At 69.4% G+C, this 18,625-nt stretch overlaps 4 protein-coding genes across 4 annotated transcripts; all 4 read left to right on the forward strand.

Moving 5' to 3' along the window:
- The first annotated feature begins 287 nt into the window (after nucleotides 1-287).
- HSPBP1 (HSPA (Hsp70) binding protein 1) lies at nucleotides 288-5,348 on the forward strand. The gene is made up of 8 exons (XM_071801091.1): nucleotides 288-350; nucleotides 469-652; nucleotides 1,287-1,497; nucleotides 2,198-2,419; nucleotides 3,327-3,482; nucleotides 4,261-4,357; nucleotides 5,034-5,142; nucleotides 5,222-5,348. The coding sequence occupies exons 2-8, from the start codon at nucleotides 473-475 to the stop codon at nucleotides 5,294-5,296; spliced, it is 1,050 nt and encodes a 349-aa protein (XP_071657192.1). The 5' UTR covers nucleotides 288-350; nucleotides 469-472; the 3' UTR covers nucleotides 5,297-5,348.
- A 2,014-nt stretch (nucleotides 5,349-7,362) lies between these two features.
- DNAAF3 (dynein axonemal assembly factor 3) lies at nucleotides 7,363-9,807 on the forward strand. The gene is made up of 7 exons (XM_071801071.1): nucleotides 7,363-7,568; nucleotides 7,664-7,969; nucleotides 8,414-8,534; nucleotides 8,610-8,708; nucleotides 8,792-8,936; nucleotides 9,077-9,185; nucleotides 9,513-9,807. Exons 1-7 carry the CDS (start codon nucleotides 7,363-7,365, stop codon nucleotides 9,805-9,807), a joined length of 1,281 nt encoding a protein of 426 aa, XP_071657172.1.
- A 618-nt stretch (nucleotides 9,808-10,425) lies between these two features.
- On the forward strand, nucleotides 10,426-14,321 carry TNNI3 (troponin I3, cardiac type). Its single transcript, XM_071801076.1, has 8 exons — nucleotides 10,426-10,444; nucleotides 11,063-11,089; nucleotides 11,167-11,260; nucleotides 11,344-11,385; nucleotides 11,884-12,015; nucleotides 12,701-12,790; nucleotides 13,318-13,488; nucleotides 14,220-14,321. Exons 2-8 carry the CDS (start codon nucleotides 11,079-11,081, stop codon nucleotides 14,319-14,321), a joined length of 642 nt encoding a protein of 213 aa, XP_071657177.1. The 5' UTR covers nucleotides 10,426-10,444; nucleotides 11,063-11,078.
- Nucleotides 14,322-15,112: 791 nt separating this feature from the next.
- TSEN34 (tRNA splicing endonuclease subunit 34) lies at nucleotides 15,113-18,433 on the forward strand. Its single transcript, XM_071801093.1, has 4 exons — nucleotides 15,113-15,967; nucleotides 17,309-17,369; nucleotides 17,484-17,636; nucleotides 18,196-18,433. Exons 1-4 carry the CDS (start codon nucleotides 15,608-15,610, stop codon nucleotides 18,369-18,371), a joined length of 750 nt encoding a protein of 249 aa, XP_071657194.1. The 5' UTR covers nucleotides 15,113-15,607; the 3' UTR covers nucleotides 18,372-18,433.
- The last annotated feature ends 192 nt before the right edge of the window (nucleotides 18,434-18,625 follow it).

An 18,625-nucleotide genomic window follows, 5' to 3' on the forward strand; every position in this document is an offset into this window, starting at 1 on the left:
GCTGTGGGGGAGGAGTGGCGCTCCTATTGGCTAAGGCTGACGCCCGTCACTCCTCTTCCCGCCTCATTGGGCTACCCCCGCCCCTCGCTCTCCATTGGTTTACAACAGCCCGCCCTTCCCGCTCTCCTATTGGCTGCCGGGAGCCCGCCCTTTTCTCTCATAGGCAGAGCGCGCCGTCGCTCAGCGGCCAACGAGCTTTGTGCCGCGCGGCCACACAATAAACAATAAACCTCCCGGCGAAGCCACGCCCCCTCACCCAGACCACGCCCCCCGCGCGGGGACCGCCCCCTTTCCGGTTTCGCCCCCGAGCAAGATGGCGGCGGCCGGGCCGGGCGGGCGGCGCTGACGGGGTACGGGGGGAACCTGGGGGAACCGGGGGGGTTTGGGGGGTCCCGGGGCAACCGGGGGGGTCCGGAGGGGTCCCGGGGGGGTCCCGGTGCTTTGCGGCAGCTGACCGGGCCTTCCCAGGGCGATGGCGGCGGCGGGAGGAGCGGGGGGGCGGCCGGAGCCCCCCCAGGATCGGGCCCTGGCGCTGCCCGCCCCACCGCGGGACCCCCCCCGGGACCCCCCGCACACGCTGCAGGGGCTGCTGGAGATGGCGGTGACGGCCGGGGAGCCCCGAGCCGAGCCCCGGGAGCCCATGAGCGAGGAGGTGAGGGGGGGAGGGGTCAGACTGGGGGGGATCGGAGGGGATCGGGGGTCCCGGGGGGGCACAGAGGGTCCTGGGGGGGGTCTGGGGGGAGCCAAGGGGTTTGGGGTGGGGGTCCTGGGGTCTGGGGGCGTCCAGGGATGCTGGGGGGGTCTGGGGGACACAGAGAATCCTGGGGGGGTCTGGGGTGTCTCTGTGGGTCTGGGGGGGGCTCTGGGGGTCTGAGGGGGCTCTAAGGGTCTGAGGGGGGTTTGAGGGGCTCTGGGGGTCCAGGGGGGATTTGGGGGGCTCTGGGGGTTTGGGGGGGCTTTGAGGGTCTGGGGGGGTTTGGGGGGTCTGGGGGGGGCTCTGTGGGTCTGAGGGGGGGTTTGTGGGTCTCTGTGGATCTGGGGAGGGCTCTGAGGGTCTGGGGGGGGTTTGGGGGGCTCTGTGGGTTTGAGGGGGGGGGTTGGAGGTCTGTGTGGGTCTGGGGGGGGGTTGGGGGTCTCTGTGGGTCCGGGGCGGGCTCTGTGGGTCTGAGGGGGGGCTTTTGGGGTCTGTGTGGGTCTGGGGGGGGTTGAGGGGACTCTGTGGGTCTGGGGGGGGTTGAGGGGACTCTGTGGGTCTGGGGGGGCCCTGACGCCCCGTGTCCCCCCAGCGGCAGCGCTGGCTGCGCGCGGCCATGGCCGAGGCGCTGGGGGGGGTTTCGGCGGGGGGGCCGGTGGCCGAGCTGCGGCGCTGCCTGGCGGTGCTGGGGGGGGGACACGAAGGGGCCGGGGCCGGGGTGCCCCCCCCGGGGAAGGCGGAGGCGCAGGAGGAGGCGCTGGAGCAGCTGGGGGAGCTGCTGGAGAACGTGGACGTGGCACAAGGTGGGGGGACCTGGGGGCTGGGGGGGCAGAAGCGGGGGGAGGAGGTCAAGGGGGGGGCACAGGGGGGAGGCATAAGGGGTGTAAAGGGGGGGTGGGGGGGACAAGGTTGGGGGGCTCGGGGCAGGGCTGGGGGTCACAAAAGGGGGGATGGGGGGGACAAGGTTGGGGGCACGGGGGGGGCTGGGGGTCACAAAAGGGGGGATGGGGAGGTCAAGGTTGGGGGGCACAGAATGGGGAGGGGGGGACAGGGTTGGGGGCACAAAGTGGGGGTGGGGGCACAAGGCTGGGAGGCACAGGGGGGGTCTGGGGGCACAAAGAGGGGATGGGGGGTCAAGGTTGGGGGGCACAGGGGGGCACAAAAGGGGGATGGGGGCACAGGGGGGGTCTGGGGGCACAAAGGGGAGATGGGGGGGACAAGGTTGGGGGGCACAGGGGGGGTCTGGGGGCACAAAGGGGGGATGGGGGGGGCAAGGTTGGGAGGTTGGGGGGCACACAAGAGGGGGTCTGGGGGTCACAAAGGGGGATGGGGGGGGGACATAAGTGGTGGGGGGGGCTGGGGGTCCCAGGGGGTCTCAGATTGGGGTTGGGGGGGTTACGATTGTTCTGAACAGTGGGGGGGTCATGAGGGGAAATGGGGAGATTTGGGGGTGTCAGGGGGATTTGGGGGGTTCCCTGACCCCCCTGTGCCCCCCCCCCATAGATTTCCTGGCCCTGGGGGGTTTGGAGACGCTGGTGAAGTTTTTGGGGCACCCCCACCCCCCCCTTCGAGCCGGAGCCGCCCGAGCCCTGGGGTCCTGCGCCCAGAATCTGCCCCCGGCCCAGGGGGGGGCGCTGGCGCTGGGCGCCCTCCCCCAGCTGCTGGGGGCGCTGCGGGGGGACCCCCACCCCCAGGTGGCCCCCGCTGCCCTGTTCGCCGTCTCCTGTGAGTCTGGGGGCGAAATGGGGGGGGCACGGGGGGGTTGGGGGACCCCAAACTCGGGGTGGGACCCATTGAGTCCTGGTGTGAGTTGGGGGGGTTAAGGGGGGTTTGGGGGGTGGTACAGGGGGGTTATGGGGTGATTTGGGGTGGGAGGGGGGTCACGGGAGGGATGTAGGGGGGGTTATGGGGGTATGGGGGGGTTGGGGGGACCCTGAACACATTTTCTTGCTCCCCTCTCCCCAAGTCCTGGGGGTCCCAGGGGTGGTTTGGGGGGTGTTTGGGGTCCCAGGTTTGGGGTTTACTCTGCCCCATTCCCCCCAGGTCCTGGGGGTCCCAGGGGTGTTTTGGGGGTATTTGGGGTTCACTCTGCCCCCCCATTCCCCCCAGGTCCTGGGGGTCCCAGGGGTGCTTTGGGGGTATTTGGGGTTCACTCTGCCCCCATTGCCCCCCAGGTCCTGGGGGTCCCAGGGGTGCTTTGGGGGTATTTGGGGTTCATTCTCTGCCCCATTCCCCCCAGGTCCTGGGGGTCCCAGGGGTGCTTTGGGGGTATTTGGGGTTCACTGCCCCATTCCCCCCAGGTCCTGGGGGTCCCAGGGGTGCTTTGGGGGTATTTGGGGTTCACTGCCCCATTCCCCCCAGGTCCTGGGGGTCCCAGGGGTGCTTTGGGGGTATTTGGGGTTCACTCTGCCCCCCCATTCTCCCCCAGGTTCTGGGGGTCCCAGGGGTGCTTTGGGGGGTATTTGGGGTCCCAGATTTGGGGTTCACTCTGCCCCTCAGGTTCTGGGGGTCCCAGGGGTGCTTTGGGGGTGTTTGGGGTCCCAGATTTGGGGTTCACTCTGCCCCTCAGGTCCTGGGGGTCCCAGGGGTGCTTTGGGGGTGTTTGGGGTTCACTCTGCCCCATTCCCCCCAGGTCTGGTGCGGTCGCAGCCGCAGGGGCTGCAGCAGCTGGAGGAGCTGGGGGGGCTGGAGCTGCTGGGGGGGGCCCTGCAGAGCCCCCTCCCCCCGCTGCGCGCCCGGGCCGCGTTCCTGCTGCACGCGCTGCTGCTGGAGCAGCCCCGGCTCTGCGGTGAGCGCCCCGGAACGCCCCCTGCGCCCCAAAAGCACCCACATACCCCCCAGAAACACCCCCAGACCCCCTGAACCCCCAGATAACCCCTGAACCCCCAAACCCCCCAGAAACACCCCCAGACCCCCCTGAACCCCCAGATAACCCCTGAACCCCCCAAACCCCCCAGAAACACCCGCATACCCCCCTGAACCCCCAAATAACCCCTGAACCCCCCCAAACCCCCCAGAAACACCCCCAGAGCCCCCTGAACCCCCAAATAACCCCTGAACCCCCAAACCCCCCAGAAACACCCCCAGAGCCCCCTGAACCCCCAAATAACCCCTGAACCCCCCCAAACCCCCCAGAAACCCCCAGAAACACCCCTGAACCCCCAAGCCCCTTCTGAACCCCCCAAATAACCCCTGAACCTCCAAACCCCCCTGAACCCCCAAACCCCCCAAATAAACCCTGAGTCCCCAAAATCCCCCGGAACCCCCAACCCCCCAAATAAACCCTGAACCCCCCAACCCCCCTGAACCCCCCAACCCCCCTGAACCCCCAAACCCCCCAAATAACCCCTGAACCCCCCCCAAAACCCCCCTGAGCCCCCCGCCCCCCTTTGCTGCGCTGCCACCAAATCCCCCCAGGGAACCCAAACCCCCCTGAGACCCCCCCCAAATCACCCGCAACCCCTCCTGCACCCCCCAAGTGTCCCCCCCCAATTCGCTGTGTCCCCCCCAATTCGCTGTGTCCCCCCCAATTCACTGTGTCCCCCCCAATTCGCCGTGCCCCCCAGCCCCGCTGTGCCGGGGGGGTCTGGTGCCCCGCTTGGTGTCGCTGCTGCGCTCGGAGCACGAGGGGACGCACGAGCACGCCATGGGGACACTGAGCAGGTGGGGGGGGGACGGGGGGGGGTCGGGGGGGTTAGGGGGGGTCAGGGTGCTATGGGGGGGATTTGGGGGTTATGGGGGGTCCCAGGTGGGGGTCGGGTGCCCCCAATATGGGGGAGGTTGGGTGGGGGTTATGGGGGGGTCAGGGTGCTATGGGGGGGGGGGATTTGGGGGTTATGGGGGGTCCCAGGTGGGGGTTGGGTGCCCCCAATATGGGGGAGGTTGGGTGGGGGTTATGGGGGATCAGGGTGTTATGGGGGGGGTATCTGGGGGTTGGGGGAGGGGCTTGGGGGGGGGTTGGGGATCCCTGGGGAGGGAATTGGGGGGGGGGTGAGGGGAGAGGCTTAGGGGGTTCCTGGTGGGGTTTGGGGTTCTAGGGGGTCCTTGGGGGGGATTTGGGGGTTGGGGGGTCCTGGGGGGGTTTGGGGTTCCAGGGGATCCCTGGGGGGGGATTTGGGGGTCCTGGGGGGAGGGGTTGGGGTTCTAGGGGTCCCTGGGGAGGATTTGGGGGTTGAGGGGGGTGGAACTGGGAGAGGTCCCATTGGGTTTGGGGGGGGACATTTGGGGCTCTGGGGCCTCAGGGGGGTTTGGGGCACCCCAGATTTTTAGGGTGGGTCATGGGGGGGTTTTGGGGGGTTCTGTGACCCCCCCCAACCATTTCTGTGTGTGTCCCCCCCAGTCTGGCGGGTTCCCCCGAGGGGCTGCGCGCGTGCCGGGACCCCCCCCTGGGGCTGGAGCGGCTGCTGCGGGAGCGGCGGGAGCAGCTGGGGGGGCAGCGCGAGTTCCAGGTGAGGGGGGGGCACACGGGGGGGTTGGGGGGGGGGCATTTTGGGGGGACACCCCCCCCATGACCCCCCCGTCCTGCAGGAGGAGCTGGAGTTCTGCGAGCGGCTGCTGCAGCTTTGCTTCGACAGCCCCCCCGTGGAGGGGACCGACCGGTGACCCCCCCAAAAAAATGGGACCCCCACAAAGGGCTGGGGAGCCCCCCAAATCTGGGGATCCCCCAGAAATCTGGGGACCCTCTGGGTCCATGGGGACCCCCCCCAGTTCTGGGGGGTTAATAAAGATTTTGCTCCTGAATGCGTCTTGGGTTTAAAAATGGGGCGGTGGGGGGGGTGCTGAGGTGATGATGTCATTGATGATGTCATCGCTGATGTCATTTAGGGGTGGAGATGTGACACCCCCCCCCAAAAAATGGTTCAGGTTCGTCAGCACCGCGGGGTGGACAGCGCAGGGGGCGGGGCTTAGCGCAGGGGGCGGAGCCTGGAACTAGAGGCGTGGTCTATGCTGCTGGGAGAGGCGGGGCTTCCCGGGCTTGCTTTGGGGGCGTGGTCTCCGCGTCCGTTGCTAGGCAGCGCGTCCACGCGCCGGGCCGTTGCTGGGGGGCGTATCCACGCGCCGAGCCGTTGCCGGGAGGGGGCGTGGCCTCCCCGTTGCCCTGGAAACCGCGCCTCCCGCGCCGGGTGGGCGGGGCTCCCGCCGCCGTTCCTCGCTCCCCATTGGCGGCGCCTCCCGGTACCGGCGGGGAGGGGCGTGGCCGGGCCGGTTCCCGCCATGGAGGAGGCGCTGGGCACCGTGTGCTGGTGGGGGCTGTCCCCGGCCATCGACCTGCGGCTGCACCGTGAGCACGACCCCGGTGACCCCCCCGTGACCCCCCGGTGACCCCACCGGTAACCGGTGACCCCCCGCAGTCCCCCCGGGCACCGAGGAGGCGGCGGCGCTGCTGGTGGGGGCGGCCGAGGGGCGGCATCTGCTGCTGACGGCGGCCCGGGCCCGGCGGGGACCCCCCCGGGACATCACTGTACGGGACCGGGATCCCCGTGTTACCGGGGGGGTCACCGGGAGGGTCTGGGGGGGTCCCGGGGGGGTCCCTGTGTTGCTGTTGGGGGTCCCGGGGGTGTTACCGGGGGGGTCCCATAGGTTATTGGGGGTTCCCGGGGGGTCCCGGTGTTACGGGGGAGTTCCCGGGGGTGTTACCGGGGGGGTCATGGGGGTTCCCGGTGTTACCGGGGGGGTCCCGGGGGTGTTACCGGGGGGGTCCCGACGGGTTCCAGTGTGACCGGGGGGTCTCGGGGGGTCCCGGTGTTACCGGGGGGGTCCCGGGGGTTATTGGGGGTTCCCAGGGGGGTCCCCGGTGTTCCAGGGGGGTCCCGGGGGTTATTGGGGGTTCCCGAGGGGTTCCCGGTGTTACCGGGGGGTTCCCGGGGGTGTTACCGGGGGGGTCATGGGGGTTCCCAGTGTGATCGGGGGGTTCCCGGGGGGATCCCGGTGTTACGGGGGGGGTCCCGGGTGATTCCTGGGGGTTCCCGGGGGTTCCCGGCTGTTCCCCGGTATTACCGGGGGGGTCCCGGTGTTCCCGGTCTCATCCCCCCCCAGCTCTTCGTGTCCGAGCGGCGCCCGGAGCCCGTGTCCCGGCAGCTGCTGTTCCTGCTCCTGGCCACCGAAGCCCCGGGGCGCATCAGCCCGGCCGGTAACGGCACCCGGGGACCCCCCCAATAACCCACCGGGACCCCCCCCCCGGTACCGGCACCGACCCCCCCGCCCCTTCCCCCCCAGCCCGCGCCGCCGCCATCCTGGAGCTTCTGGGCTCCGTGCGGGTCCGGCCCGGAACCGCGGCCGCGCTGCCCGGAGCCGCCGCCCGCCTGCGCCGCTGGGTCACCGGGAACGGGCACCGGGAGCCGGGCGGGCCCGCGGAGCTGGAGCTCATGAAGGTCCGAACCAGGAAGGGGGGAACGGGAACCGGGGGGAACGGGGGGGACACCGGGGAGGGGGAACCGGGGGGAACGGGGGAACGGGGGAACCGGGGGAACGGGGGGGACACCGGGGAGGGGGAACCGGGGGAACCGGGAACCGGGGGGGGACACCGGGGAGGGGGAACCGGGGGGAACGGGGGAACGGGGGGGAACGGGGGGGACACCGGGGAGGGGGAACCGGGGGGACCGGGGATACCGGGGGAACCGGGGGGGACACCGGGGAGGGGGAACCGGGGGGACCGGGACTGTGCGGTGATGGGAACCGGGGGAACGGGGGGACCGGGCTGGGATGGGGGACCGGGACTGCCCGGTGATGGGGAAACGGGAGGGACCCGGGGGGGACCGGGGGGGACACGGAACCGGGAGAACCGGGACTGTGCGGTGATGGGAACCGGGGGGGACACCGGAGGGGACCGGGGAACCGGGATGGAGCGGGGCCCGCCCGGTACCGAGACCCCGGGGTGAGCGGCGAACGGGGGGGACACCGGAGCGGGAACCGGGGCTCCCAGTGCCGGCCCGGGGGTCTCAGGGGTCCGGGGGGTCCCGGTTCTCCCAGGTACCGGGTGCGGGGATCCCCCGGTACCGGCGTCCCGAGGGGGGAACCGGGGTGGCGGGGAAGCGGGTGGGGGTCCCGGTCCCTTCCGTTCCCGTTACCGGCTCCCGGCAGCACCGGGACCGGGACGCGCTCGAGGCCGTTCTGCGGCGCTGGGAGCGGGCGGGACTCGAACCCGGGTCCGGCCCGGAGCCCGACCCGGAGCCCCGGGGGTGGGAGCGGCGGCTGCGGCGGCTCCTGGGGACCCGGTACGAGGCGAGAGCGGCCGTGGCGGATTGGGAGCTGCGGATGGGGCTGCACCCCCGGGGGGTAACGGAGCAACGGGGGCACCGGGGGGGCACCGGGGGGGGCACCGGGGGGTCCGGATGGGGCTGCACCCCCGGGGGGTAACGGAGCAACGGGGGCACCGGGGGGGTACCGGGGGGGGCACCGGGGGGTCCGGATGGAGCTGAGCAGCCGGGGGGTAACGGGGGTACCGAGGGTTAATGGGACAGGGGGGGGCACCGGGGGATAACGGGACCAGAGGTAATGGGGGGTCCGGAAGGGGCTGAACTATTGGGGGGTAACGGAGCAACGGGGGCACCGGGGGGTCCGGGGGGGGCACCGGGGGGGGCACCGGGGGATTTGGGGGTCTGGGGGGGGACACGGGGGAGTTGGGGGTCCTGGGGGGGACACGGGGGATTTGGGGGTCCGGGGGGGACACGGGGGAGTTGGGGGTCCGGGGGGGTCGCTCCATCCCCCCCCCCCCCCAAGGCCACCTCGGTGTCCCCGGCCGAGTTCGGGCGCTGGCGGGAAAGCGGCGTCGCCTTCGTGCCGGGGGGGGGGGGACACGGCGCCCAACCCCACCCTGAGGAGCAGCCGCTGCCCCCAGAGCGTGAGTGGGGGCGGGGGGGCCAGGGGGGGTCCGGGGCGGGGTCAGAGGTCACTGACCCCCCCCTTTCCCCCCCAGGATGGGCAGGAGGGGCCCGATCCCGGGTACTGGGGGGACACGGTGACCGGACCCTTCGTGGCTTTTGGGCTCGATCCTGAGCGGCGGAGCCCCGGAAAGGTGGGGGGGGGAACTGGGGGGGCGGTCCCGGGGTGGGGACCCGGGATTTGGGGGTCACTGTGTGGTTCCCCCCCCACCCCCAGACGGCCACTGAAATCTCCCTGGAAAACGTCACCGCGCTGCTGCACGAGCTGCTCACGGGGACCCCCCCCGGGGAACCCCCTGGGGAAACCCCCGGGGAATCCCCCACCCCCCGGGACCCCCCCGGCGACGACAGCGACCCCTTGGGTAACACCCCCCCCGACCCCCCCGACCCCCCCGGGGTCTGACCACCTCCCCCATGACCCCCACATTAATGTGACACCCCCCCCAATGTCTGTGTCCCCCCCCAAATGTGTGACACCCCCCCCAATGTGTCCCCCCCGCAGGTCCCCGGGTCCCGCTGCCCCTCCGTGTCCGGTTCCTCCCGCTGGGGGGCGCCCTTCGCGCCCCCCCCCGAGCGCGACTGAACCCCCAATTGCTCGTGCTGGGCTGGAGGTGGGGGTTCGGGGTTTTGGGGGGGATTTGGGGGTTCGGGGATGTGGGGGCAGTTTGGGGGGGGGGGGGATGTTCGGGGGATTGGGGGGGGTCGGGGGGCCTAGGGGGGTCTGGGGGTTCGGGAGGTTGGGGGGGGCATTTCGCGGGGGTCTGGGGAGGGTGGAGGTTTCGGGGGGTCCCATGGGAGTGACCCGTGTGTCCCCTCCCCCCCCAGGATTTCGATCCCCAGCAGTTCCTGGGGTGTTGGGTGGATCGGGGGGGGGGTTGATGGGGGGGGCGGGGGCGGCCCGGACGCCTGGGTCCCTCACCCCGCCCCCCCCATTCCAGGTCGCTGCCCGAATTGACCCCCGAGTTGGGCCAATTGGCGGCTCCGGGGGCGACGCTATTGGTGGAGCTGCCCACGTGGGTACCGGGACCCCGCCCCCCGGGGAACCCCCGACCCCCCCCCAGGGTCATGACCTCTGTGTCCCCCCCCAGGTTCGCGCCCACCCTGCGCCCCCCCCAGCTGCACGCGTTCCGGGCCCGGGTGGTCGCGCTGGCCCGGGACAGCGGCTTCCAGCCCTGGGGGGGGCCCGGGGAGCCCCCCGCCTACGCCCGCTTCCGGCGGGCCCCCCCGCCCTGACCCCCCAGGCCCCCCAAACCGCCCCCAGACCCCCCCCAAGCCCCCTCAGTTCCCCCACCCCCCCCAAACCCCCCAAACCTCCCGAATGCACCAAAACCCCCCAGACCCCCCCAAACCGCCCCCATACACCCCCAGTTATCCCAAGGCCCCCAGACTCCCCCCAGTTACCCCCCCAGACCCCGCGAAACCGCCCCCAGACACCCCCAGTTTTCCCCCCCCCACCAAGCCCCCCCAGACCCCCCCAGTTCCCCCTACCCCCCCAAACTGCCCCCAAACCTCCCGAATGCCCCAAAGCCCCCAAAGCCCCCCAGACCCCCCCAAACCGCCCCGGATCCCCGATCTCCCCCAAACCCCCCCGCACGAGGTTCCAGCCTCTCCACGAGGCTCCGCCCCCTTTCCACAAGGCCCCGCCCCTTCCACGGGGCCACGCCCCCTCCGCGACACGCCCGCCCACCCCCCCCGTTCCGGCCCAATCAGAAGCCGCCGCTGCTGCGAGACCCCGCCCCCAAGACACCCCGCCCCCAAGACGCCCCGCCCCAAGAGGACACACCCATCAGTGTGGTCACGCCCCCCTCCAAGGCCACGCCCCCGCCCATTCATAAAGTGCCGCCACCGCCCCCCGGCTCCGGCTCCGCAGGTAACGGGGGCAGGAGGGTCCCGGACGCCTGGGTCCTTTTTTTGGGGGCGATCTTGGGGTCGGGGGGGGGGCGTTGCCAGGGGGTGGACCGGGGCGGGGGGTGGGAGTCCCTTGGGGGGACAAGGGGCGGTTTTGGGGGGACACGGGGGGATTGGGGGGGACATGGAGATTTGGGGGGGATGGGGGTTTTGGGAACCGGGGGGGTTGGGGACACCCAGGGGGTTGGGGACACGGGGGGGGTTGGGGACACGGGGGGTTGTGACACACGCTGGGGGGGGGTGCCGGACGCCTGGGTCCCCTGGAGGAGGTGGGGGATTCCCCGGACTCCTGGGTTCCCTGTGTGCACGGGGGGTTTTGGGGTGGGGAGGGGGTGTCCCCGGGGGGGGGTGCCCTGGGTGCCCTTGGGGGTGGGGGCAGGGCAGCCCGGACGCCTGGGTCCCCCCGGGGGGGGGTTGATGATAAGGGCTATTTTTAGCCCCCCCTTATCAGCCTCGGAGCCGCCGGCCCCAAATAGGGGCAGGACCGGGGCTGGGGGGGAGGGGCGGCCCACCAGCCCCCCCTCATCCCCCCCTCATCCCCTCCCCCCGCACCCCCCTCATCCACCCCCCCATGTTCCAGCATCGAGACCCCCAGGATGGCCGAGGAGTGAGTGGGGGAGGGGCGGGGGGGGGAGGGGACACTTTGGGGGGTCCCTGACCCCCCTGTGTGTGTCCCCCCCATAGGGAGGACGCGCCCCCCCCAGCGCAGCCGCCCCCCCCGCTGCGCCGCAAATCCTCGGCCAATTACCGGGCGTACGCGGTGGAGCCGCACGCAAAGGTGGGGGAGGGGGGACATGGGCGGGGGGGGTGACACCGGGGGGGTGACACCGGGGACACCCCCTCATTTGTGTCCCCCCCCAGAGACAACCCAAAATCTCAGCGTCACGGAAGCTCCAGCTGAAGGTGATTGGGGGGGTCCCCGGACGCCTGGGTCCCCAGAGCCTGGGTTCCCGGACACCTGGGTTCCCCAACCCCTGAGTCCCCGGACACCTGGGTCCCCAGAACCTGGGTCCCCGAACGCCTGGGTCCCCAGATCCTGGGTCCCCGACCCCTGGGTCCCCGAACGCCTGGGTCCCCAGATCCTGGGTCCCCGACCCCTGGGTCCCCGAACGCCTGGGTCCCCAGATCCTGGGTCCCCGACCCCTGGGTCCCCGAACGCCTGGGTCCCCCGAGCCTGAGTTCCCCAACCCCTGAGTCCCCGGACGCCTGGGTCCCTGGATCCTGGGTCCCCAGAACCTGGGTTCCCCGACCCCTGGGTCCCCGAACGCCTGGGTCCCCCAAGCCTGGGTCCCCGACCCCTGGGTCTCTGAACGCCTGGGTTCCCCGGACGCCTGGGTCCCCCGAGCCCGTGTCCCCGAACGCCTGGGTCCCCGTGTCACCCCCCGTGTCCCCCCCCCCCAGACGCTGCTGCTGCAAAGGGCGAAGCGGGAGCTGGAGCGGGAGGAGCAGGAGCGGGCGGCCGAGAAAACGCGGCTGCTGGGGGAGCTCTGTCCCCCCCCTGTCACCGAGGGGCTCGGTGTCACCGAGCTGCAGGTAAAGGGATGTGGGGACATGGGGACATGGGGGGGACACGGGGACATGGGGGGACATGGGGACATGGGGGGACATGGGGGGGACACGGGGACATGGGGGGACATGGGGACATGGGGGGACATGGGGACACAGGGAGCTCTGTCCCCCCCCTGTGACCGAGGGGCTCGGTGTCACCGAGCTGCAGGTAGGGGACATGGGGGGACATGGGGACATGGGGGGGACACGGGGACATGGGGACACGGGGACATGGGGGGACATGGGGACACAGGGAGCTCTGTCCCCCCCCCGTCACCGAGGGGCTCAGTGTCACCGAGCTGCAGTTATGGGGACATGGGGACACGGGGACATGGGGGGATATGGGGACACGGGGGGACATGGGGGCTCTGGGGGGACACGGGGGGACATGGGGGCTCTGGGGGGACATGAGGGATTAGGGCGTTTCTGGGGGTGTCCCCCCGTGTCCCCAATGTCCCCCAGCGCTGTGCCTGGGAGTGTCCCTGGGGGTGTCCCCATTGTCCCCAATGTCCCCCGTGTCCTCAGGCGCTGTCCCTGGGGGTGTCCCCAGTGTCTCCAGTTGTCCCCAATGTCCCCAGGGGTGTCCCCATTGTCCCCATGTCCCCATTGTCCCCGTGTCCCCAGGGGTGTCCCCATTGTCCCCATTGTCCCCATGTCCCCGTGTCCCCAGGCGCTGTGCCGGGAGCTCCACGCCCGCGTGGGCCGGGTGGACGAGGAGCGCTATGACATGGGGACGCGCGTCAGCAAGAACGTGGCCGAGGTGGGACCCCCGTGTCCCCCCGTGTCCCCCCGTGTCACCCCATCGTGTCCCCGTGTCACCCCATCGTGTCCCCGTGTCACCCCATCGTGTCCCTGTGACACCCCCGTGTCCCCCATGTGCCCATTGTGTGTCTCCCCCATGTCCCCAGTGTCCCCAGATGGACGAGCTCTGTGTCCCCCATTGTCCCCCATTGTCCCCCATTGTCTCCCATTGTCCCCCATGTCTTCATTGTCCACAATGTCCCCCATATCCCCATTGTCCCCACAATGTCCCCAGTGTCCCCAGATGGATGAGCTCTGTGTCCCCCATGTCCCCCGTGTCCCCCATGTCCCCAGATGGATGAACTCTGTGTCCCCATTGTCCCCCACTGTCCCCAATGTCCCCATTGTCCCATATTGTCCCCATTGTCCCCATTGTCCCCCATGTCCCCAGATGGATGAACTCTGTGTCCCCATTGTCCCCATGTCCCCATTGTCCCCCGTGTCCCCCATTGTCCCCCTGTCCCCACGATGTCCCCATGTCCCCAGATGGACGAGCTCCGGCGCCGCGTGGCGGGCGGGCGCTTTGTCCGTCCCGCGCTGCGCCGTGTCCGTCTGTCCGCGGACGCCATGATGGCGGCGCTGCTGGGGACCAAGCACCGCGTGGGGACCGACCTGCGCGCCGGGCTGCGGCAGGTGCGCAAGGATGAGGCCGAGAAGGTGCGTGACATGGGGACATGGGGACATGGGGGCAAGGGGGGCAATGGGGGCAATGGGGGTGATGGGGATAATGGGGGCAATGGGGACATTGGGGGCAATGGGGTCATTGGGGGCACTGGGGATGATGGGGAGATGGGGGGCAATGGGGGTGATGGGGACAATGGGGGCAATGGGGGCAATGGGGGTGATGGGGACATTGGGGGTGATGGGGGCATTGGGGGCAATGGGGGCAATGGGGCATTGGGGGCATTGGTGGTGATGGGGGCGATGGGGACATTGGGGGCAATGGGGGCAATGGGGGCAATGGAGGCAATGGGGGCAATGGGGGGCATTGGGGACATTTGGGGCATTGGGGGCATTGGGGGCATTGGGGGTGATGGGGACAATGGGGGCAATGGGGGCAATGGGGGCAATGGGGGCATTGGGGGCAATGGGGGCAATGGGGGCATTGGGGGCAATGGGGGCAATGGGGGCATTGGGGGCATTGGGGGCAATGGGGGCAATGGGGACATTGGGGGCAGTGGGGGCGATGGGGGCGATGGGGGTGATGGGGACAATGGGGCCAGAGCGGAGGGGGCGTGGCCAGGAGTGGGCGTGGCTGCGGACTGAGGGCGTGGCCCGAGCGGAGGGGGCTGGGCCGTGGGCGCGTCCCCGCTCGGTGGGCGTGGCCGGGCCCCGGGTGGGCGTGGCCGGGACGGGGGGGGCGTGTCCCTGACGGGGGGGCGGGGCAGGAGAGCCGCGAGGTCGGCGATTGGCGCAAGAACGTGGACGCAATGAGCGGGATGGAGGGGCGCAAGAAGAAATTCGAGGCGCCGGGGGGGGCCCCGGCCTGACGGTGAGAGCGGGGGGGCCCAAAGACCCCCCCAGAACACACAGACCCCCCCCAGAACACACAGACCCCCCCAAAACACACAGACCCCCCCCCAAAACACACAGACCCCCCCAGAACCCACAGACCCCCCCAGAACCCACAGACCCCCCCAGAACCCACAGACCCCCCCCAAAACACACAGACCCCCCCAAAACACACAGACCACCCCCCAACCCAGGGACCCCCCCCCAAAATCCACAGACCCCTCAGAACCTGCAGACCTCCCCAACCCACAGACCCCCCCAAAAATCCACATAGCCCCCCCAAAACCCACCGACCCCCCCCCCAGGACCCCGTAGACCCCCCCGGACCCCCATCTCCCCACAGACCCCCCCATAACCCCCACTGACCCCAGACTCCCCCAAGCCCTCATTCCTCCCCCAGACCCCCCCATTCTCCCCCCATAGATCCCCCCATAGACCCCCCCAAACCCTCCATCCCCCCCAGACCCCACATCCCCCGCTTCTCCCCCTCCACCCCCACCCCCCCAAAAACCTCCATCATCTCCCACAGGCACCGCCCCCCCGGGACCCCCCGGCACCGACGTCATCACCATCGTCACCATCACCATCGTCACCATCACCATCGTCACCATCGTCACCACTCCCAGTGTCACCCCCCCCAATAAACCTCCCCCCCCCGCATCAACCCAGCGACTCGTGGGCGTGGCCATGGGCGTGTCCCCCCCCCTTAATTATCCCCAATTACTCCCTGTCCCGCCCCACTGGGGAGCGGCCCCTTTAAGAGCGGGTGGGCCCCACCGGGAGAGGCTTTTCAAAGCGGTTCTGCCCCTTTAAGAGCGGGGGGGCGCTTCTAGAGGCCGTTACCCCTTTAAGAGCGAGCGGGGCCCACAGGGCGCAGGCTCGGGCCCCTTTAAGAGCGGGGGGGGCACTTCAGAAAAAGGGCTCTGCCGCTTTAAGAGCAGGTGGGGCCCACAAGGCTCGGGCCGCTTTAAGAGCAGAGGGGACGCTTCCGAGAAGGGCTCTGCCGCTTTAAGAGAGACTTTTCAAAGGGGTTCTGCCCCTTTAAGAGCGGGGGGGAGGCACCTCTAGAGGCCGTTACCCCTTTAAGAGCGAGAGGGGCCCACAAAGCGCAGGCTCAGGCCCCTTTAAAACCCGCTTCACTCTCTTAAAAGGGTCGTGTGGGCTCATCCAGCGCCGAGCCGCGCCGTGTGGGGCCCGCGGGGCCATTGCCCCTTTAAGAGTCCACAGGTGTGAGCGGCGAGTTCCGGGAAGGAGCCGGAAGCGCATGGCGCCGGAGCGGCCGGAGCGGCCGGGGCGGCCGGGGCCGCGTTCCCCGGGGTCGGGGCCGCGTTCCCCGGGGTCGGGGCCGCTCGGGGGCCCGGGGCCCGGTTTGGTGTTCGCGGCCCCGGCCGCTCGGGCGCTCCGGGAGCGGCTGCGGGTGTGGGGGCGCCTGGTGGGGCCCGCGCGGCGCGGGGGGCGGCGGGGGGCGGCGCGGGGGCCGCGGCTGCCGCTGCAGCTCCGGCCCGAGGAGCTGGGGCTGCTGCTCCGCTTGGGGACCGAGGAGCTGGGGCCGCTGCTCCGGGTGGGGACCGAGGAGCTGGGGCCGCTGCTCCGGGTGGGGCCCCGGGGGCTGCGGGAACGCGCGGTGAGAACCGGGGGGGGGAGGGGAATAAATGGGGGGGAATGGGGGGAATTTGGGTTAAAGGGGGAGTGGGGGGGATGGGAAATGGGGGGGATGGGAAATGGGGGGAGTTTGGGGGAAATGGGGGGGATGGGAAGTGGGGGGAGTTTGGGGGAAATGGGGGAAATTTGGGTTAAAAATGGGGAGAAATGAGGGAAATTTGGGTTAAAAATGGGGAAATGGGGGGATGGGAAATGGGGAGAAATGGGGGAAGTTTGGGTTAAAGGGGAAATGGGGGGATGGGAAATGGGGGGGGATGGGAAATGGGGGCAGTTTGGAGGAAAAGGGGGAAATTTGGGTTAAAAATGGGGAAATGGGGGAGTTTGGGGGAAATTTGGGAGGAAATGGGAATTTGGATTGAAGGGGAAATGGGGGGGAAATTTGGGTTAAAGATGGGGAAATGGGGGAAATTTGGGAGGAAATGGGGGGATTTGGGTTAAAGGGGAAATGGGGAAATTGGGAACATTTTGGTTGAAGGGGAAATTGGGGGAATTTGAGGAAATGAGAAATGGGGAGAAATTGGGGAAATTTGGGTTAAAGGGGAAATGGGAAACTGAGAAATGGGGGAAATAATGGGGGAAATGGGGAAATTTGGGTTAAAGGGGAAATTGGGGGATGGGAAATGGGGGGGAAATGGGGGGAAAATGGGGGAAATTGGGAAATGGGAACATTTGGGGGAAATGGGAAATTGGGGAAAAATGGGGGAAATGGGGGAAATTGGGTTAAAGGGGAAATGGGGAAATTGGGGAAATGGGAAATCAGGAGAAATTGGGAGGAAATGGGGAGATTTGGGTTAAAGGGGAAGTGGGGAAAGTGGAGGAAATTTGGGGGGAAATGGGAAAAATGAGGAAATTTGGGATAAATGGGAAATGGGGAAATGTGGGAGGAAATGGGGAAATTGGGGGGAAATGGGAAATTGGAGGAAATGGGGAAATTGGGGGGAAATGGGAAATTGGGGGAAATGGAGAAAAGGGGGAAAATAATTGGAGGGAAATTGGGGAAAATTTGGGTTAAATGGGGGAAATTGGGAAGTGGGGAAATTGGGAAATGGGGGAATTTGGGTTAAATGGGAAATTGGGGAAATTGGGGTGAGATGGGGGAAATTGGGGTGAAATGGGGGAAAATGAGGGGGAAATTGGGGAGAAAGGGGAGGAAATGGGGGAAATTGGGAGGAAATGGGGGAAATAATGGGGAAAATGGGAAAATTTGGGTTTAATGGGGAAATAAATGGGGGGCAGTGGGGGTGGGGTGGTTATGGGGGGGGGGGCAGCACTTATGGGGCTGACCCCTCCCCCCCCCCCCCAGGACGGAGCCGGCGCCGTGGGGCTGAACTGGGACCCCCTGCCCCCCAACGGGAGCTCCACAGGTGGGGGGGGAGCCCCATGGATCTGTGGGGCTGCCCCATAACTTGGGGGGTGTGGGGGGGGCAGTTTGTGGTGACCCCTCCCCCCCGCTGACCCCGCCCCCTTTTCCCCCACAGCGTCTGACCCCGCCCACCCACGTGACCCCGCCCACCCAAGTGACCCCGACTCCGCCCCCCAGCGGCGCTGCCGGGTGTTCCGGGCCCTGTGGGGGCGGGGCCTCCACGTGACCGGGGGCGGGAAGTTCGGGGGGGACTTCCTGGTGTATCCGGGTGAGCGGGGGAGGGGCGGGGGGGCGGGGCTCTGTGGGGTGTGGGGGGCGGGGCTCTATGGGGTGTGGGGGGAGGGGCTCTATGGGGTGTGGGGGGAGGGGCTCAATGGGGTGTGGGGGGCGGGGCTCAATGGGGTGTGGGGGGTGGGGCTCTATGGGGTGTGGGGGGAGGGGCTCTATGGGGTGTGGGGGGAGGGGCTCAATGGGGTGTGGGGGGCGGGGCTCTGTGGGCTGTGGGGGGAGGGGCTCTATGGGGCGGGAGGTGGTCGTGGGGGGATCTATGGGGCTGCTCATGTGGGGTCTGGGGGGGTGGTTATGGGGCTGGTTATGGGTCCCTGTGGGGCAGTTATGGGTCCCTATGGGGTTGGTTATGGGTCCCTGTGGGTCTCTATGGGGTGGTTATGGGTCCCTATGGGTCTCTATGGTGTGGTCATGGGTCCCTATGGGCCGGTTATGGGTCCCTGTGGGTCTCTATGGGTCCCTATGGGTCTGGTTATGGGTCCCTATGTGTCCCTATGGGTCAGTTCCCACCCCCTGACCTCTGACCCCCCCCCCCCCAGGCCCCCCGGATCGTTTCCACGCGGTGGGCGTGGCCTGCGTTTCCGCCCCGTGGGCGGAGCTTCCGGCGCTGGGTCTCGCGGCGGCCGCGCGCTTGGGCTGCAACGTGCGCAAAACCGCGCTGCTGTGCGCGGGGGGCGGGGCCTGCACCTCCCTGCAGTGGCGGGGCGACCTCTGACCCCGCCCCGGCCCCGCCCCTAACCCCGCCCCCATCTCCATTAAACCCTCTGTTCTATGGAAGTTATGAGAGGGTTTCTTGGGGGGGGGGGGTCACGTGGGCTGCACCACTTGGAGGGGGGGGAAGGGGTGAGGTGGGGGCTTGGGCTGAACCGTTTGGGGAGGGGGGATAGGGGTGGGTGGCATGGGGGGGCACTTGGGCTGCCCCATAAGTGGGGGGGAGGGGGGGAAATGACGGTGTTTCCCCCCCTTTTA

The sequence above is a fragment of the Patagioenas fasciata genome, chromosome 35 (assembly GCF_037038585.1).
Source record: "Patagioenas fasciata isolate bPatFas1 chromosome 35, bPatFas1.hap1, whole genome shotgun sequence".
In the NCBI taxonomy this organism is placed as follows: domain Eukaryota; kingdom Metazoa; phylum Chordata; class Aves; order Columbiformes; family Columbidae; genus Patagioenas; species Patagioenas fasciata.

What these genes read in the sequence shown, in the direction of transcription:
- HSPBP1 (XM_071801091.1), top strand. Translation starts at nt 473, where the DNA reads ATGGCGGCGGCGGGAGGAGCGGGGGGGCGGCCGGAGCCCCCCCAGGAT. An exon ending in GGGAGCCCATGAGCGAGGAG is followed by an intron (nt 653 to 1,286) that starts GTGAGGGGGGGA and finishes GTGTCCCCCCAG; the next exon opens with CGGCAGCGCTGGCTGCGCGC. An exon ending in GGAGCAGCCCCGGCTCTGCG is followed by an intron (nt 3,483 to 4,260) that starts GTGAGCGCCCCG and finishes CGTGCCCCCCAG; the next exon opens with CCCCGCTGTGCCGGGGGGGT.
- DNAAF3 (XM_071801071.1), top strand. Translation starts at nt 7,363, where the DNA reads ATGGGAACCGGGGGAACGGGGGGACCGGGCTGGGATGGGGGACCGGGA. An exon ending in GCAGCCGCTGCCCCCAGAGC is followed by an intron (nt 8,535 to 8,609) that starts GTGAGTGGGGGC and finishes TTTCCCCCCCAG; the next exon opens with GATGGGCAGGAGGGGCCCGA. An exon ending in AGCGGCGGAGCCCCGGAAAG is followed by an intron (nt 8,709 to 8,791) that starts GTGGGGGGGGGA and finishes CCCCACCCCCAG; the next exon opens with ACGGCCACTGAAATCTCCCT.
- TNNI3 (XM_071801076.1), top strand. An exon ending in CGGTGGAGCCGCACGCAAAG is followed by an intron (nt 11,261 to 11,343) that starts GTGGGGGAGGGG and finishes GTCCCCCCCCAG; the next exon opens with AGACAACCCAAAATCTCAGC. An exon ending in CACGGAAGCTCCAGCTGAAG is followed by an intron (nt 11,386 to 11,883) that starts GTGATTGGGGGG and finishes CCCCCCCCCCAG; the next exon opens with ACGCTGCTGCTGCAAAGGGC.
- TSEN34 (XM_071801093.1), top strand. Translation starts at nt 15,608, where the DNA reads ATGGCGCCGGAGCGGCCGGAGCGGCCGGGGCGGCCGGGGCCGCGTTCC. An exon ending in GGGGGCTGCGGGAACGCGCG is followed by an intron (nt 15,968 to 17,308) that starts GTGAGAACCGGG and finishes CCCCCCCCCCAG; the next exon opens with GACGGAGCCGGCGCCGTGGG. An exon ending in CCCCAACGGGAGCTCCACAG is followed by an intron (nt 17,370 to 17,483) that starts GTGGGGGGGGAG and finishes TTTCCCCCACAG; the next exon opens with CGTCTGACCCCGCCCACCCA.